This window comes from Epithele typhae, assembly GCF_022376455.1.
Source record: "Epithele typhae strain CBS 203.58 chromosome Unknown BXZ73scaffold_203, whole genome shotgun sequence".
NCBI lineage: Eukaryota > Fungi > Basidiomycota > Agaricomycetes > Polyporales > Epitheliaceae > Epithele > Epithele typhae.
The window spans coordinates 25,724-41,391 of NW_025954394.1; the positions used below are offsets into that span (position 1 = coordinate 25,724).

General features: G+C 59.7%; 3 protein-coding genes across 3 annotated transcripts; all 3 read right to left on the minus strand.

The window, feature by feature from the left end:
* Positions 1-3,114: 3,114 nt before the first annotated feature.
* Positions 3,115-8,453, minus strand: BXZ73DRAFT_108988 (uncharacterized protein; the record flags this gene model as incomplete). The annotated part of the gene is made up of 11 exons (XM_048017241.1): positions 3,115-3,435; positions 4,474-4,627; positions 4,686-5,718; positions 5,770-5,844; positions 5,901-6,099; positions 6,155-6,375; positions 6,425-6,773; positions 6,972-7,231; positions 7,287-7,585; positions 8,071-8,322; positions 8,383-8,453. 11 exons carry the CDS (start codon positions 8,451-8,453, stop codon positions 3,115-3,117), a joined length of 3,234 nt encoding a protein of 1,077 aa, XP_047870902.1.
* Positions 8,454-9,129: 676 nt separating this feature from the next.
* BXZ73DRAFT_108989 (uncharacterized protein) lies at positions 9,130-12,721 on the minus strand (the record flags this gene model as incomplete). Its single annotated transcript, XM_048017242.1, has 8 exons — positions 9,130-9,842; positions 10,129-10,478; positions 10,531-11,124; positions 11,176-11,636; positions 11,688-11,843; positions 11,892-12,282; positions 12,331-12,517; positions 12,571-12,721. 8 exons carry the CDS (start codon positions 12,719-12,721, stop codon positions 9,130-9,132), a joined length of 3,003 nt encoding a protein of 1,000 aa, XP_047870903.1.
* A 1,723-nt stretch (positions 12,722-14,444) lies between these two features.
* Positions 14,445-15,668, minus strand: BXZ73DRAFT_58426 (nucleotide exchange factors-like protein; the record flags this gene model as incomplete). Its single annotated transcript, XM_048021649.1, has 3 exons — positions 14,445-15,245; positions 15,298-15,431; positions 15,489-15,668. Coding segments are annotated over 3 exons (1,115 nt in total), but the record flags the coding sequence as incomplete, so codon positions are not given.

The following is a 15,668-nucleotide window of genomic DNA, read 5'->3' on the forward strand; positions in this document are numbered from 1 at the left end:
TTCTTCGCAGTGGGCGTTGCACCATTGCGCCACGATGTTGAGGACATGGAGCTCGAGGCTGAGGCGAATGCCTGGAGCCACGTAGGGGAGGGCGGCGGCGATCCTCAACTCGATGTTCTCGGGCGAGTACTGTACTGGCCAATCGAGGATGTACACCCCGATGAAGTGGTTGGTGGAGAGGTAGCCGCGGAGGGCGTAGCGGCTGGTAGCTCCCTCGAGGCGAAACGGTTGGGCCACGGGGTTGTAGGCGTGCAGGAGCTCCATGCGCGGGGTGTTGCTCTCATCCTCGTGGTCACTGGAGGAGGCTTCTCCCCCTTCCGAATCCGCGTCGTTACCCATGTCGTCGTCGTCGTCGTACGGGGGTGGGGCCTGGACCGGGACGACGAGTTCGTAGTGTACTTCATTGTCTGCGTAGTGGTGGATTGTTTGTGCGTCCGGGGATGGTGTAGATGGCGTCGGGGTGGGAGGACGAAAAGGTGGGGTGTGGGACCCACGAGGTCCGAGGGCGGCGATCATGTCAGAGAGGGTGAGACCTGGAGTGGGGGTAGTGGGTTCCTCGTCATTGTCTTCTTCTTCTACTGGCGACCCCCATTCAACGGCTGAACTCTCCATGCCCATCCATCCTCCAGTGACGGCGCATTCCTGGTATTCCTCCTCTTCCCACGCGGCCCTGTTGCGTTCGGCTTCGTTGGGGGGGGGGGTGACGCTTGCCCGTACCGTGTGTGGTCCGTGTGTTGCTTGCGACGGGGGAGGAGGTCGGCGAGGGCGCGTCCCACCTGGTAGGTGGCTAGTTGGCGCACCGCGAGTTCAGCACCTCGGATGTGGAGGTGCATGGTGGCGCATGCGGCTCGTTGCACGTTCTCCTTGACTTGCGCTGGTCCAGCCGGGCGGTGCATCAGGCAAAAACGCCTTGTCTCCAGAGTGCAACGGAGTCTCGAGAGTAGCCGGAGCAGCCTGAGACAAGTACCCTTTTATGGAGCATCTCGGAGCTCGGCGGGCGGCTCGCGCGTGCTCTGGAGTCTTGGCGCCAGCTCACCGAGTGCTCTGGAGTAGCTCCGAGCACCCTCTCCAGAGTACTCTGGAGCAGTCGCGAGTACGTTTGCACCAGTGCAAATCCTGGGGTCTGGTCATCCATATCACACATTCATTGGACAGGCATAAAATATATTGATTTGACGGGCAAAACAGCATGTACTACTGGTCGCCTACAACACTCCCGAGGTGACGAAACACCCTCCTACCCAGCTCCATTGCGCCCAGCGATCTCCGCATTCCCAGCCCACGACACCTCTCCCTGGCCCTGACAGCTACGACCCGCACGACGTTCAAGCGTAGCGCGGCTCCATGCACCGCATCGCCCGCACCCACCACCCGCACCCAAACAGAACCCCACTCACCGGCAACGCGTTCTTCGCGCCCCAAGCTCCATCTCCACGTCGCGCCTGAGCACCCGATGGCCGTGGACCCGCACCTGCAGGCCATCTGTGACTGCTTCGGGCCCGGCGGTGCGCACGCGTTGTTGCGCGCGTAGTCGCGCTCCCCGGGCTTGTGCTCATGTTGGGTATGGCCTCCAACGCCGTATGGATATGACCATGACGATGAGAGACTGGGCGCACATCTTCACTGTTGCGGGCCTAACCAGGCGTAACACGCAACGGTAGCTCAAGGGAGGAGCGAGCAAGGCTACGAGTTCTCATCTATCAAAGACTGTCAGCGGGGGAGAGGGAGACGAGCGGGAGGAGACGTACCTTACGAGCGCCGTGATGTTGTCGTATGCGGACGCAAGCAGACACAGACTGGGACGGAGGGGATCGCGGGGCTTGCCCATGAATATACAGGCGCAATACAAGAGCAAACAAGTAGAAATTGTACTTATGTACGAAAAGAATGCAGCTGCGTATCGTCGTCGAACAGGGAGGATGGTGTCGGGCGAGTGTGTAGTGCCACCCGCATGGACTTGGGCTGGGGCTTCAAGCAAATTGCGCGTCAGACGACAATGCGGGCTGGGAACGCGGCAGCAGAGCATCAGAAGGGGGAAAAACTCACCGTGTCGGCCGCCGCAGCGCCAAAGCATGCACGTCGTGCCATGCATTTGTGTCGTCCCCCGAGTGGCGTGCGAGACGCTTTCAGTCTCCGTGATCGAATAGTGTGTGCGGAGCGCTATGGAAGTGGTGAGAATCGGGGTGAAGACAAAGCTCGAGAGTCGAAAGGAAATGGATTTTAAAGACAGCGAAGGGGGTGAATAGAAATGGCGGAGAGGTTGTGAATGAGAAGGTTGTGGGAGAGGCTGCCGAGAAAAGTGTGGCCGAGGGCGATAGCGACTGGGAAGTCAAGACAGCAGGGGCGCCGAGAGGAGTAGCGAAGTGGGGGAAAACAAGAAAAGACGCGTGCGCTGGCAACGCCGACGGCGCACACGCGGCCTGCGCTTGCCGTGGGAATCACCTTCTGTACACAGACCTCGTTGCCTGGCACCTCGCTGTCTACTTCGCCACGCTCAACATGTCCATCTCGCCGCGCCTGTCTCACCGCGCTCCACGTGCCCACCTCGCCACACTCGACGTGTCTACCTCGCCGCGCTCAACGCGTCTGTCTTGTCGTTCTTTGTGCGTCTACTTCGCTGCGCTCGACGCCGTCTCATTGTGCTCAACACGTCCATCTCACCGCGACCGACATGTTCACTTCGCCACACTCAACGCATCTATCTCGCACGCGTCCACTTTCCCGCGCCCGAGGTGCTTATTTAAACTTTACACACCCAGTATTTACTATGTAATAGTGCAATACTTGATGCAACTGCGGTTTCTCAGTCGAGCACATTTGGTCTCAAATAGCGCTGTGAACCGGAAAGGTAGCATCTCACAGCCTAAGCATCCCATTATGTCACCAAACTATACTACTACGTGCTCGTGTCCGTCAAAGGTCCCGATGCGAAACACCCCAACACCCGAGCACCCAGGTCCCGGTCCCCGGAAGCTCCTGACCCCTGGCCAACACTCTCGAAACATCCTGAGTGTCCAGCCAAAGTTTCGAGATCCACCGTGCACCCTGCGAAACACTCGAGGCCAACTGAGCGGTCTGCAAGACTCTCAAGAACGCCAGAGTCTCCCACGCCGCTCAGGTGTCCTCGAGGCCATCGGCGGTTGCTCCAGAGTGCTCCGGAGATCTCCCGCGCGTCGCTCGGGGCACGCAAGTCTCCGCGAGTTCGGGCCGGCGCTCCCGTGCAAATGGTTTTTTCCTGATGTGTACGAACGTGTTAGCTTCTAGGTGGGTTTGGTAGGCGTCGACAAAGATCCGGTAGGTTTCGATGGCGTAGGTGGCCCCCGGGATGTGTTCGGTGCGCACGTGCACTTGGTCGTGGAGATCGGGGTGTGCGATGACCCATCCGATGCGAAGACCGAAAGGGGCAGGGGCGTTGTTGTGGAGGAACGTGACCACCTGGACCTCACATCAATCAGGTCCCCTTAGCCCGAGCCACGGGGGGGGATGGCCCGGGCCAAGCAGACCTGATTTCCCGCCCCCGCGCATGTTTGAATAATGCCTCCAATAAACCCGGGCAGTTTCCCTGAAGGGAAGTGTTCGAACTCCCTCCCTCCCAAGTCCCCCAACCCATCACGTGTCCCCCTCCCTCGTATCTCCCATCAGTCCCGTTATCTCTCCCGCTGCGCGCCCGTGTTATCTCCCGCGCTCCCCGCCGCGCGCCTCTACCCCGCCGCGCGCCTTCCCGCCCCGGTGATGTCCGCCCCCTCGAGCTCGCTGTCTTCGACGGCGAGCTCGCTATCTCCCGCCCTCCTCCACCGTTTCCTTCCGTTTTTTTTGCAAACATGTATTATTTACTTGTGCGAATACATTGGTGCTGTTCATATAACATACAAAGACGGACAATGCAGGGGGACAAGAAAACATACCTCTGCCCAGTACCCACCCATCGCCGCCAGGCACGGAAGTAACATGCCGGGGGTCGGCACATCACCCGGAATGATGGGAGGGCAGCGGCAGCGTTGCCGGGCGCACCAGCAGGCCGCGTGGCAGGCCGCGCAGCGTGATACTCAACGCTCCCATATTCCAGGGAGAAGCTTCACCATGCCGGGGGTCGGCACCTCCCCTGGAATGATGGGAGCGTGGCAGGCGCGGTTGCCAAGCGCACCAGGACGCGGCGTGGCGGGCCGTGCTGGAAGCTAAGCATGTGGTCAACAACGAACTTGTAAAGGGTTTGTAGTCACGCTTAATGACTTTTGATTGACACTCTGTAAATGGCAGATAAACATCTGTAAGGAAAGCCTTATGATTTATAACATAAGAACAGAGTCAACTACGCTAGTACGAGTAACTTTCAGCTCGAGAAGGGATAGATACACCGTTGGTGGGCCCGCTCTCCACAAATCCCGGAAGGTAACTAAAAGGCGGCGGCGGGGCGTATTGCGAGGGTGGCGGGGTGAGCAGGGAAGCACTAGACTGCACGGCTCCGCAGGGTACACCCTGCACGATGTTGGGGAGTGGGGGCGCGCTGTGTGGGAGGCCGGGGAGCGGGGGTGCACCTTGAAGCGGGAGGACGGGGAGTGCGAGCGTGCCGTGCTCGAGGCTGGAGAGCGGGACCGCGCCGTGCGCGAGACCGGGGAGCGGGACCGCGCTGTGCGCGAGACGGGGGGGGTGCGCTGTGCGCGTGCACGACGCGGGGGGGACCGCACCGCGCGTGAGACGGGAGCGGGAGCGCGCTGTGCGCGAGACCGGGGAACGGGGGTGCGCTGTGCGTGTGCACGACGCCGGGGAGAGGGACCGCGCCGCACGCGAGACCGGGGAGCGGGGGTGCGCCCTGCGGGAGGACGGGGAGTGGGATCGCACCGTGCGCGAGGCCGAGGAATGGGGACACGCCCTGCGCGAGGCCGGAGGGCGTGGACAAGGGCGGCGCAGATGGGGAAGGACCGGGAGGCACAGACGAGGCCGTCAAGGATAGTAAGGGCGGAGCGGGCGGCGCAGGCGGGAAAGGACCAAGGGGTGCAGACGAGGCCGTCGAGGACGAGTGCGAAGGACCGGTGGCCTCAGCAGCCGTCCCTTTCTTCTTCTTGGACCCAGTAGACTTCTTCGTCTTCTTGCTGGCCGTCTTCTCGCTGCTGTTGCCTGACAGCGCGCTTGCCGCAACGGCAGCAGTGTCTTGATTGACGGTGGAGACGGGCTGCGGCTTCTTACGCGGCTTGTCCTTGTCCGAACGTTGCTTCCTGACCTTAGGACCGCGGACCACGCCGCCGTCTGTAGCGAAGTCGGTGTGAACAAATGTCATGGTGGGCGGGACCACAGGGGAATCGGCAGAGGCGGCGGTGGTGAGCGCGGCAGTGGGCGGAGGAGGAGTGAGGGCCGTGGACGCGGATGCGGTCGGACTCGCCGTCGCCGCCGCTGTGGTGGAATCCAGAGGTGGGGCGGTGGCATTCGTAGGGAGGGCAGAGGAGAGCGTGGGGATAGCGGGTGCGGGCTCAGCGGATATGCTCACGGGAGGTCCATACTTCTCGCACTTCCAGGCGTCCCACTCCTCCGTGTTCATTTGCCTGAAGCGCGTTGCCTTGTTTCTCCACGCGTTGAGCACTGTCAGTGCTTCGAGATGACCCATCTTGCTGGGTGCGCACAGTTCGCCTGGCCAATTCTCCAGGATGATGCCGTAGCGGTAGGTGACGGACCCTGCGAAATCTGCGTACACCATACGCGCCAGGGCCCCATTAGAAACCGTTTCTGAACCACAAATGTCAGCAGAGGGGACAGCTAGAACTACGATGCACTTACTGAGCTGCGAGGAAATTTCCTCGATGAGCTGCCGCTTGACTTCAGCGGCGCCGGCCTGTGCATTGGTTGCCACGCCTGACAGATGGAAGCCGTCAGTATGGCATATCAATGATGTTAGAAGCATCACTTACTTTCAATGCCCGAGATAAAAAATGCTTCCATGCGAACCCCCAGGTCGCCGACATGCATGCCGTTCCCAAGGCATAGGTCGAGGTAGTCCGTCACCCGGTTGCTGGTGGGGTAATACATGGGAGGGTTGTACGCGTCATGGTGCGTGCGGAAGAGGACGATGAAGCCCTCAGACCCGGTCCTCTCTTTGAGGTTTTGCAGCTGAAAGAACATCAGTCAGCAGCGGGCCTTGACATCGCGTGAGTACGTTACTTACCTCGGTGATAAGTGCATCCCACGTCGCGCTGACATCACGGAACGCGTCCAGATGCGCATTGTACGTACCTGTCTCACGATTGTCGCGCCGTTCTTCCAACTCCTTGACTCTCTCAGCGGTGGCAGCGGTGCGCTCAGCGGGGGTCATCGCCTTCCATTCCGCAGAGATCTTGGCCATTACGTCGCTGGTGGATAGGTTGTCCTTCGCTCCCGACGCGACGTCTGTAAGATATCGGTGAGTCGCTCCCATCGTACTGAAACGCGAACTCACATTGGTTACGTTGCTCCATACCAAGACTAACCCACGCGTTCCATTGACCGATGGCGCGCTTGTGCTTCTGAAGCTTCCCCACCGCGTGATGGAGCATCTGGCTGTAGTACTCCGGGGTGTGTTCTGGGAATTGCTCATGCATTGACTGCGCCCACACGAGGTTCTCCTCGTGCCGCGTCTTGAGCTCGGTATCTATCGTGGTCTTCTTCTTCTTCTTCTCTTCCTGGCGCTGCTTCTTTTCTTGGGGCGTGTACTTGCGGCGAATGCGTGTGCGACCCACTGGCTGGTGGCGTTCCTTGACGGTGCGCGTCTCGTTACGCAGCCGGAGCATTCCCAGCGCGCTCTTGACCTGGGAACGCGCCATTGTCAGGTAGGGGGAGAGCGTTCTCTGTGGAGGGGCAGACCAGCCTCCCAGGCGCGTTTGCTCACACGTGAGGGCGTAGGAATCTCGTAAGCATTGATGATCGTAATCACATACAAACAAAAAAAACTACTGCGAATGATGATCAGACCGTGGCTTCGGGAGATTGATTTGACACCACAGCACCAGAGCATCAGCGCGCGTCCACGGCAGGACATGCGAGAGGACGTCCGCGAATTCCTGCTGGCGAACGTTGTAGATGAACACCACCAGAATAACAACGCGGTGCTCTAGAGACGTCCCGCGCTCGTCGAGCATCCTGTCCGCGCGGGGGCCGAGGGTGATCATGTGCGTGCTGGTCGGCAGCTGCGCGTAGTGTGGGCGGAAGATCAGCCGCAGCGCCAGTTCATCCGGCGGGAGGTGATACGGGATCGCGCCGAGCCCCCCTGTAAATCGGCATAGTATCAGCAGGGCCATCGCGATTCGTGGCGCTGAACATACCAGTGTATCGCTCAGCGGTGCGGGGGGAGATGGGCTCGGGCGTATAACGCGTGGGGGGCGTGGGCGAGCTGGAGACCTCCAAGCGGATGTCCCAAGGAAGAGGGACCTCGACGACGGGGCGGGTCTGGAATACGTTCGGGGCATCCGGGTCGATGCCGCGCGGTGACGTGGACGCGGGATTGGGCCGGCGGTGGGACTGATATGGGGCCGGCCGGGGCAAATCCTGTCCCCCATTCGCTTCGCTTTCTGAGATGCTGAGAGACGTGATGATCGCATTGAGAGAGACAGGCGAGGGCGAACTGTAGGCGGGCGGCGGAGAACGGGGGGCTGCAGTCGAAGATGTCTATGCTGGGGAAGACGACGCGGGGGGCAGCACAGAGGGGGCCAGATCGGGAGACTGCACGGGGGAGACGGTCCGCACCTCGACTGTCTCACTAAACGAGACACGACGGGAGCGAGAGGGGGCGCGTTCCTCCGAGCTGGGGCGAGAGCGAATGCAAGAGGGGGGAGCACAAGACGCGGGGCGAGAATGGGCAGCAGGAGTTGGGGGGCGAGAGATGGACCGTGGGCAGGGGCGAGAGACAGACCGTGGGCGGAGAACGAGGGCTCGCTCTTCTTCCTCATGAGCGAGAGCGAGAGGGGCGTCGATCATCCATAGGAGGGCTAATCGGAATGTCGGCATCTTCTTGTGGTCTGCCCCCGACACTCCAAGGACAAGATGCGATATCTCTTGCCTGGGTACTTGTCATCCGCTGAACCTGTCACAGATACATAAAAAACGCACCATCTGTACCCGACCCATATGCCCACCTGCAGGCCAACCTTGATACAGTAGACCTTCGTCGTCTGTGGGCTGGCGGCCGCAGTGTCTGGGCTTGAGAGGCAGATCGCGGCAATGGTGTCGGTGTCGGTGGTGTGGTCCTCCGCGGCGAGGTCCGCGTTGATGGCGTTGATTGATTCTGCATCCTCGACGCTGGTAGTCGCCACGATGAGGGGAAAGACACCTGCGTGAACTCCCACGGTGAGGTCATCGGGCCTGAAAAAGAAGTATGAGCGTGGGGAGCAGAGGTTGGGGGATTGAATTGATTGAACTCACCTATCAGGATAGACACCCACGGGATCGCCGTCCACGCCGAGGACAACATAACTGGAGGTCGCCGCCGACATGGTGCAGGACAAGGAGGGCGAGTCAGCGCCAATCGCGGGCGCGGCACGCCAGATCAGCCACTCCGACATTCTCGGAACCATGTCCTCCGCTATGTTTTTGCTCCCTACATCATGTAATACCACCCAGACCTCAAACAACGCTATCAGAATATACTCAGTACGTGTTTGCGAGTCGTTTCCAGGAAGAATCTCGCTGATCGGACGTGTCCCCAGTCAGTTAGCTATGGGAAGCCACTTTGAGTGCAGAACCTGCACGGATTTACGTGCAACCCGATGCTCAAACCTTGTTCCAACACGCTCTTTCACCCCTCCCGACCCCGTCCCCCCACATATATTCAATATAACACCTGTATCGTATACTAATATGCCCCCCCAACATACTCCCGCCGTCTGTACACCATCCTAGCGCTTCGTTCGAATAGAAATAAGTCCTCAAGGAGTGAAAATAGAGTGATCACCACGCTGCTATACATGTGCACACGTATTACGTCTGCGCGAGCCCTCCGGATGATGTGATAACAACTGGCTCATCTCACAGTATCTTATAAGACTGTTATTATCTTACCGCGGCGTGCGCGCGCAAGCCAGAAGAAGTCATTTGTACGGTATTACATCACTGCAGCGACGTCTACTAGATGTCCCATCAAGCTTGCCGCAGCCTCTGCCTCCTCATCCGCTACCCCGTCCGACCCATCGTCCTCACTGTCATCGTCCCCATCGTCCCCATGATCACCGCCATCTCGCTGGGGCGAGTGCTTGCATCGGGGAACGCTAAGATGAACGTGCCGGTGAGGAGGGAGGCAGAGGAGGATGTCTCCTCAGCCTCGTGAGCGCGCGCGGCCACAAATATCGCCTCGGCAGGAATCGCGCCTTCGCGCGGAGGCCCTGAGTATGTCCCTGGTGTCGTCTCGCCCATGTAACCCGGCAGCGCGAAGAGTTTGTTGAGATGGCGCAGGATGTGCGCGTTGTTGGCATTACGGCGGATCACATGCTCGGCCACTTCGCGAAGGACAGGGCTGTCTCCCACAGACTGCATGTACCATAGTACAGTCTTGAAGTGCCGTTCTTCGTCATGGATCGACGTCAGCACACGGCGAGCTTCACAGTGCACGCGCTCCACTTCTTCGTGAGCACGCGCGAGGCGGCGCCCGCACCGCATGGCCTCGCGCGCGAGGGGTTGAGCCCAGACCTTGCCCTTGAGGTCGTTGCGTGTGTCGTTCAACAGCGCGAATTCTTCCACAAAGCTGAAGTGTGATACCCGCTCCCAGTCCAGGGAAGGGCGCGGGGGAGTGAGAGCAGCGGCGGCGGAATTGTATGCCTTGACGGCGGCGCGGATGGCCTTTGAGCGCTTCTGCAGGTTCTTCGCGATTTGGGTGCGCACCTTGTAGGCTGTGCAAAGGGATTGTTAGCAGGATATAACAAAAGACGCAGAGGAATACATGAGAGACAAGTGCGTGGACGCGGGGTAGACTCATGCATACGGGCGGAGCGCGAGCCGGTGCGCGCGCGAGGGGCGGGGGGGGGGCGCGAGGGGCGCGCGGGCGCGATCAGCGGGCGTACGCGATCAGGGGGGACGTCGGGTGGTGCGGGTGCGGGGATGATGCCCGGAGTGATCGGGGCACCGAAGTGGAGCAGATCGTGGGGCAGATCGCAGAGGATAGTAGTAATAACTCACCGGTCTGTGCGAGATTGAGCTTATGCAGCTCAAATAGACGTTGGACGACGAGGCGTTGCAATCGCCCGAGTGCCTGCTGGTATTTTCGGGTCGAGATATACTGTAGAGTGGTTTGATACTCCGGATGGGTTGGTGTCCATGACTGATTGAGCTCTAGGGCCACTTCCCACTCCGTAATGTCTGCTCGGAGACGATCGATCTTGTACGTGAGCTCACGGCGTCGGGACTCCAGTCTCCGAGTGGACTTCGCGTAGGCGTTGTAGTCAGTCGGACCAGAGGACGGCGTGAGGAACTGGTAGTTCGCTGGGACTGTACTGCGCAGCGCCACCGAAGTCCTGTCGAGCTCGTTCCTGAGTGATCGAGGGAGTCAGATCAGAGGATGATCGAGGGCGGATCGTGTACCTCGTCGCTTGCAGCTCTTGAAGCGCCATCACGTACTCGACCGTGTAGATATCCCGGGGCGCTTCATCCTGGAGATTGGCGAAATACTCCCGCTCCGCGGAAGCGAAGCCCTCCAGCTGGTCAGTAGTGACTCCCATGGTAGCTAGAGCCTCCCTCAACATGGGGGTCGTCTTGTTGATGATGTTAATGGCCTGCTTGTAGTTGTTGAGGAGGAATTCGCCAAGGTTCGTGTGCTTCTCTTCATCCCGATGTCGGAAAAATAGCGTCATCAGCGCATGGCGCCGGTAAACAGACGCGTACCGGATAACCGGTGCGAGAGCGTTGGAGTCACTGAAGACGCGCTCAAGGGTCTCCAGGTCTTCAAGACCCATGCCTGCTATACCGAGCGGATGGTTGTCAAGCTGGCAGGGGTAGGAGTGTGAATAACCGTGGAAAGCATTCACACAGCAGCGCGAGCCGGACTTCGCAAAGTCCGGACCGACAGAACTCCTGGCCAGCGTAGTCTTGAAGGTACAGCCGATGTCGTAGCCGACAATATGCGGGCCGGGGATAGTGTCGAGAAGCTTTCGGACCATAGCGATCGGGTATTTGGCGCTAGGTGATCCGGATCAGTAGGCACCCTCAAGAATAGAGCAAGATACTTACAGCTCGCCGCTGCGTACCATGTCCGCGATCCACGTGATCCGACCATGGGCGCAGCACATCGCGAAGATACCCGTCTCTTCGAAAATACCCCACATCCGCTTCTTCTCGTCTGCGGAGGCCGCTTTCCAGTTGGACGCGCACGCAGAGTTGATGGCGCCATCAGTCGGATCACCTTCCGTAGCCGTGGGATCGGCATCTTCGATCAGGTCATCGGCGTCGGCATCGGCTGTGGCATCTCCGGCATTGATGGGAACTGATCCCTCTGGAACGGCGACATGGGGCTGGCCGCGAGAGACCTCGTTTGCAAAGGTATCGACAAACTCCCGGGGTAGCATGTAATCACAGGACCAAATCCTGGTGTCTCCTTGCAGTCGCCCACCAGGTGTGGCCATCCTCTTCAAGGAATTGTTCGCATCCATGACCTCCTTGCGGACATACGTAGGTGGCTTCTCTTCTTGAATCTATTGGTGACGTCAGTGATGCTCATCCCATCAGTCTGCCCGTGATCAAACCTTGTATCCGCATGCGCAGCAGCCGTGAGTTACTCGCCAATTCTCCGCCGTCCGCCCAAGCTGATTATTCACGCGAGCAATAACCTCTTCCAGTATCATCACATAGGCATCGAAAGCCTGGATGATGGCCCTCCCATAACGGCGGTGGTAGGGCATCTAGCAAAGGACTGTCAGCGCTATTCCCGGGGTTCGGCTATCACTCACCTTGTATTTATAGCACGCGAGCTTCGCAAACGCTTCCATGCTGAAGGAGGGCTTGACAAGACGAATGATGCGGAGCCACTCTAGCGTCTTCAGGGCAATCGCCATCCCCGGCTGCTCTGGAGTGATCCCAAGATAGCCGCTGCAGATGAGAGCCTCGGAAGTCGTTTGATCCGCCTCACGAGGAACCCGGACCGAGTCGCTGAGGCTGTCAATATCAATTACCTCGATATCAAAGTCGTATTCCGATGGTTCTTGACTAGTGCTCCCGCCACAGTGCTTCCAATGTAAGTACGCGTCGGTTATACTGGGCAGCAGGTCGGTCCACTTCTTGTGTGCAACCTGGAGGCGCTGCCTCCATTTCCGGATGTCCGCGGGCTTCCTGTTCAGCGCTCTGCCCCCCTGTTAAGACCCTGTCTGACGTCATTTTGATCCGGCGTACCTGGTGTTCAGTAGATCTCGGAGCGCTTCCGCAGCGGGATCCTTCGGCGCGGAATCGTCTTCCGCTTCCCAGCCATCTTCGTCTCCTTCACCAATGCCCATCATTACGTCTGCGATGGTGTCTGAAGGGTCTTCCACAGGATCCCCTCGCACGTCTTTCATTGCGCGCTGAGCCGCATCCGATAGTCCTAGAATCATACAGGTAAGATGATAGCAAGCTGTGTTATAAATATGAACAAACCAGACAGCATCTCATCAATTTTCCGGTCGGTTTCCTCGCGCTTCTCGGCAATCTCCTTCTGAGTGAGTTCTTTGCGCGTTGGTCCAGTCTCTTCATGGCTGTAAATGACTGTTTTGCGGGAGATCCCATTCCTGCTCTTGTGCTTGACCATGGCTCAGGGTCCAGTGAAAGAACATGTGCACCTTCCAGCCAGTATTTATTGGGCGGTGGCAGAGCCTTCAGCACGCTAATGTGAGACATAGTCTGGTCCCCGGTACATCTCTGCCGGAAAGGAGGGTGTTGAGTATCGATCTGCGCGCTCAACTTTCAGCCGACACGCGCTACACTACGTCTGGCCCCCTTGGCGCCTGCCCATCACTGCGTGCTTCCCTGTACCATATGCTAGCGTTGAGTATCGCGCTGCGCCCCAGATACACGCGGCTGAACACGCGCCTGCCCTGGCGCCATTCCATCATTGAGTAATCCCTGGTGCTTCTCTCTGGAATACACGGGCGTTGAGTATGACGAAGCGCGGCCCGCCACGCCGCGTCCTGGTGCGCTTGGCAACCGCGCCTGCCACGCTCCCATCATTCCAGGGGAGGTGCCGACCCCCGGCATGGTGAAGCTTCTCCCTGGAATATGGGAGCGTTGAGTATCACGCTGCGCGGCCTGCCACGCGGCCTGCTGGTGCGCCCGGCAACGCTGCCGCTGCCCTCCCATCATTCCGGGTGATGTGCCGACCCCCGGCATGTTACTTCCGTGCCTGGCGGCGATGGGTGGGTACTGGGCAGAGGTATGTTTTCTTGTCCCCCTGCATTGTCCGTCTTTGTATGTTATATGAACAGCACCAATGTATTCGCACAAGTAAATAATACATGTTTGCAAAAAAAACGGAAGGAAACGGTGGAGGAGGGCGGGAGATAGCGAGCTCGCCGTCGAAGACAGCGAGCTCGAGGGGGCGGACATCACCGGGGCGGGAAGGCACGCGGCGGGGTAGAGGCGCGCGGCGGGGAGCGCGGGAGATAACACGGGCGCGCAGCGGGAGAGATAACGGGACTGATGGGAGATACGAGGGAGGGGGACACGTGATGGGTTGGGGGACTTGGGAGGGAGGGAGTTCGAACACTTCCCTTCAGGGAAACTGCCCGGGTTTATTGGAGGCATTATTCAAACATGCGCGGGGGCGGGAAATCAGGTCTGCTTGGCCCGGGCCATCCCCCCCCGTGGCTCGGGCTAAGGGGACCTGATTGATGTGAGGTCCAGGTGGGCCATCTGAATGTTGGGGAGTAAGATCGATTGGTTCTGATGATTGAGTATTTAAGGACGAACCCGATCGAGGGGCTGCTCTGATGACTTTGTTTCTCACTCGTCCACTGGAAACTCCCGCAAGCTTGACTCTGGCTTTTCTGATTGAAAAATGCAGACTCGCCGCTCGACGACAGTTGTCCGGCACGGCGGAGGGTTCTTATACTTACGACTTGGTGGAATCATGGATGACGTGACACCGAAGGAAGACACGGTTATATGAGATACTGCGCGGGATTTTGTCTGTGTGGCCGTTGAGTTTTCACTGCACCATGACACAATAGGCTTTTTTGCAAAGATCCACCGTCCTTGACCGGGGATCAAGAGTAACTAAGGTCAGTCAGGTGGTGCAAGTTGAACTCACGCAACTCCCGAGAACATTCCTGGAGACAGCGATAACAGTGCCGGAAGTCCGCTCGCCAATGTACTCATGAGCATTGCCGCGTAACGTACCCGGCGGATACCCGCATAATCCCGCTGCGCGGCGACCTATGTCGTGTCCCACGAAGGATATTATGGCATGAAGCCAAGGATGTAGTGATACAGCACGCTCAAACTGCAACCAATTCTCATTCTACCACCGATATGCCTCACGCCAGCGCCACCTCGAGCTCCCTCACCTCCGCCGCCGCCAGCCCTCTCACGTCTCCGCTCCCAGCCTCCCCCTTGGCGCCCTCCAGCCAGCCCCTCACCGCGCGCTTCTCGCCGTCGCGCATCTGCGCCCCGCGCCCGCAGCCGACTGCGTACGTGTGCAGCGTCCGGAGCAGCTTCTCCTCCGCCTCCTCGTCGTGCGTCGCGTCGCCGTCCGGGCCGTGCGGCGTCGGGGCGGCGAGCGCGCCGACGACCGCGCGGAGGAGCGCGTGGTCGTCCGCCTCGAGCGCGCGCACGGTCCCGGGGGATGTCGCGAACGAGGACGGGTCGCGGACCATCGACGCGTGCGAGTTTGGGTGCACGGGCGCAGAGGGTGGGGGTTCGGTGGTGACGTTTGTCGAGGCGGTGGCAGTGGTGGAGGTGGACTCGGAGGGATGGAGGGTGAGCACCTGCGATTGAGGCTGGGACTGAGAGTGGGAAGGAGCGGACACAGGTGCGGGAGCGGAAGACGTCGAGGTTGAGGTTGAGGAGGATGGGGGCGCGCTGGCTATACTGGGGGCAGGGATGAGGAGCGTGTTGAGGAGGAAGGCGACCTTGCGGCGGACGGCGATGTCCGAGTCCTGGAACGCGTCTGCGAAGACGGTCCAGCCACTGAGGTCGTGCATTGCCTGCACGGCGGCGGCGTTGTGCTTGAGGAGGCCTGAGAGGGTGTAGACCGCCCGGGAGCGTGTCTTTGCAGAGCGCGCGGTCTCGGGAGTGGGGAAGGTGAGGAGGGTGCGCAGTGGAGAGAGAGCGAGGTACTGGACGCAAAGTGAGTACAGAGCAACGAGAACATTGCGGACAGACACGCACAGAGTCTTGGGCGGACGGGTTGTTTTGGACGGCAGTGCCGAGGACCCAGAGCACATGCCGCTGAATCTCTTCAGACGATGTGGGGTTGGTGAGAAGTGCATGCAAGGGCTCCCACATCTTGAGCTTTTCGAGGTCTGACGCATGCGCTCAGCGACGCGCGCGAGACGCAGGAAATAGTTGGCGGCACTCACTATTCGCGTTGTCGATCTGCTCGACGAGCATCTCGAAGTCGTCCAACGCCTGCACCCTCTCGTCCTCGTCCAGCTTCTCGTCCACCGCCTTCCCGAGTGCCTCCTTCATGAGCACCGCGTCCGATTTGCCCAGGATCGCGTCGATGATCCCAGGGTCCAGGTCTGTACGCGGTTGCGGAG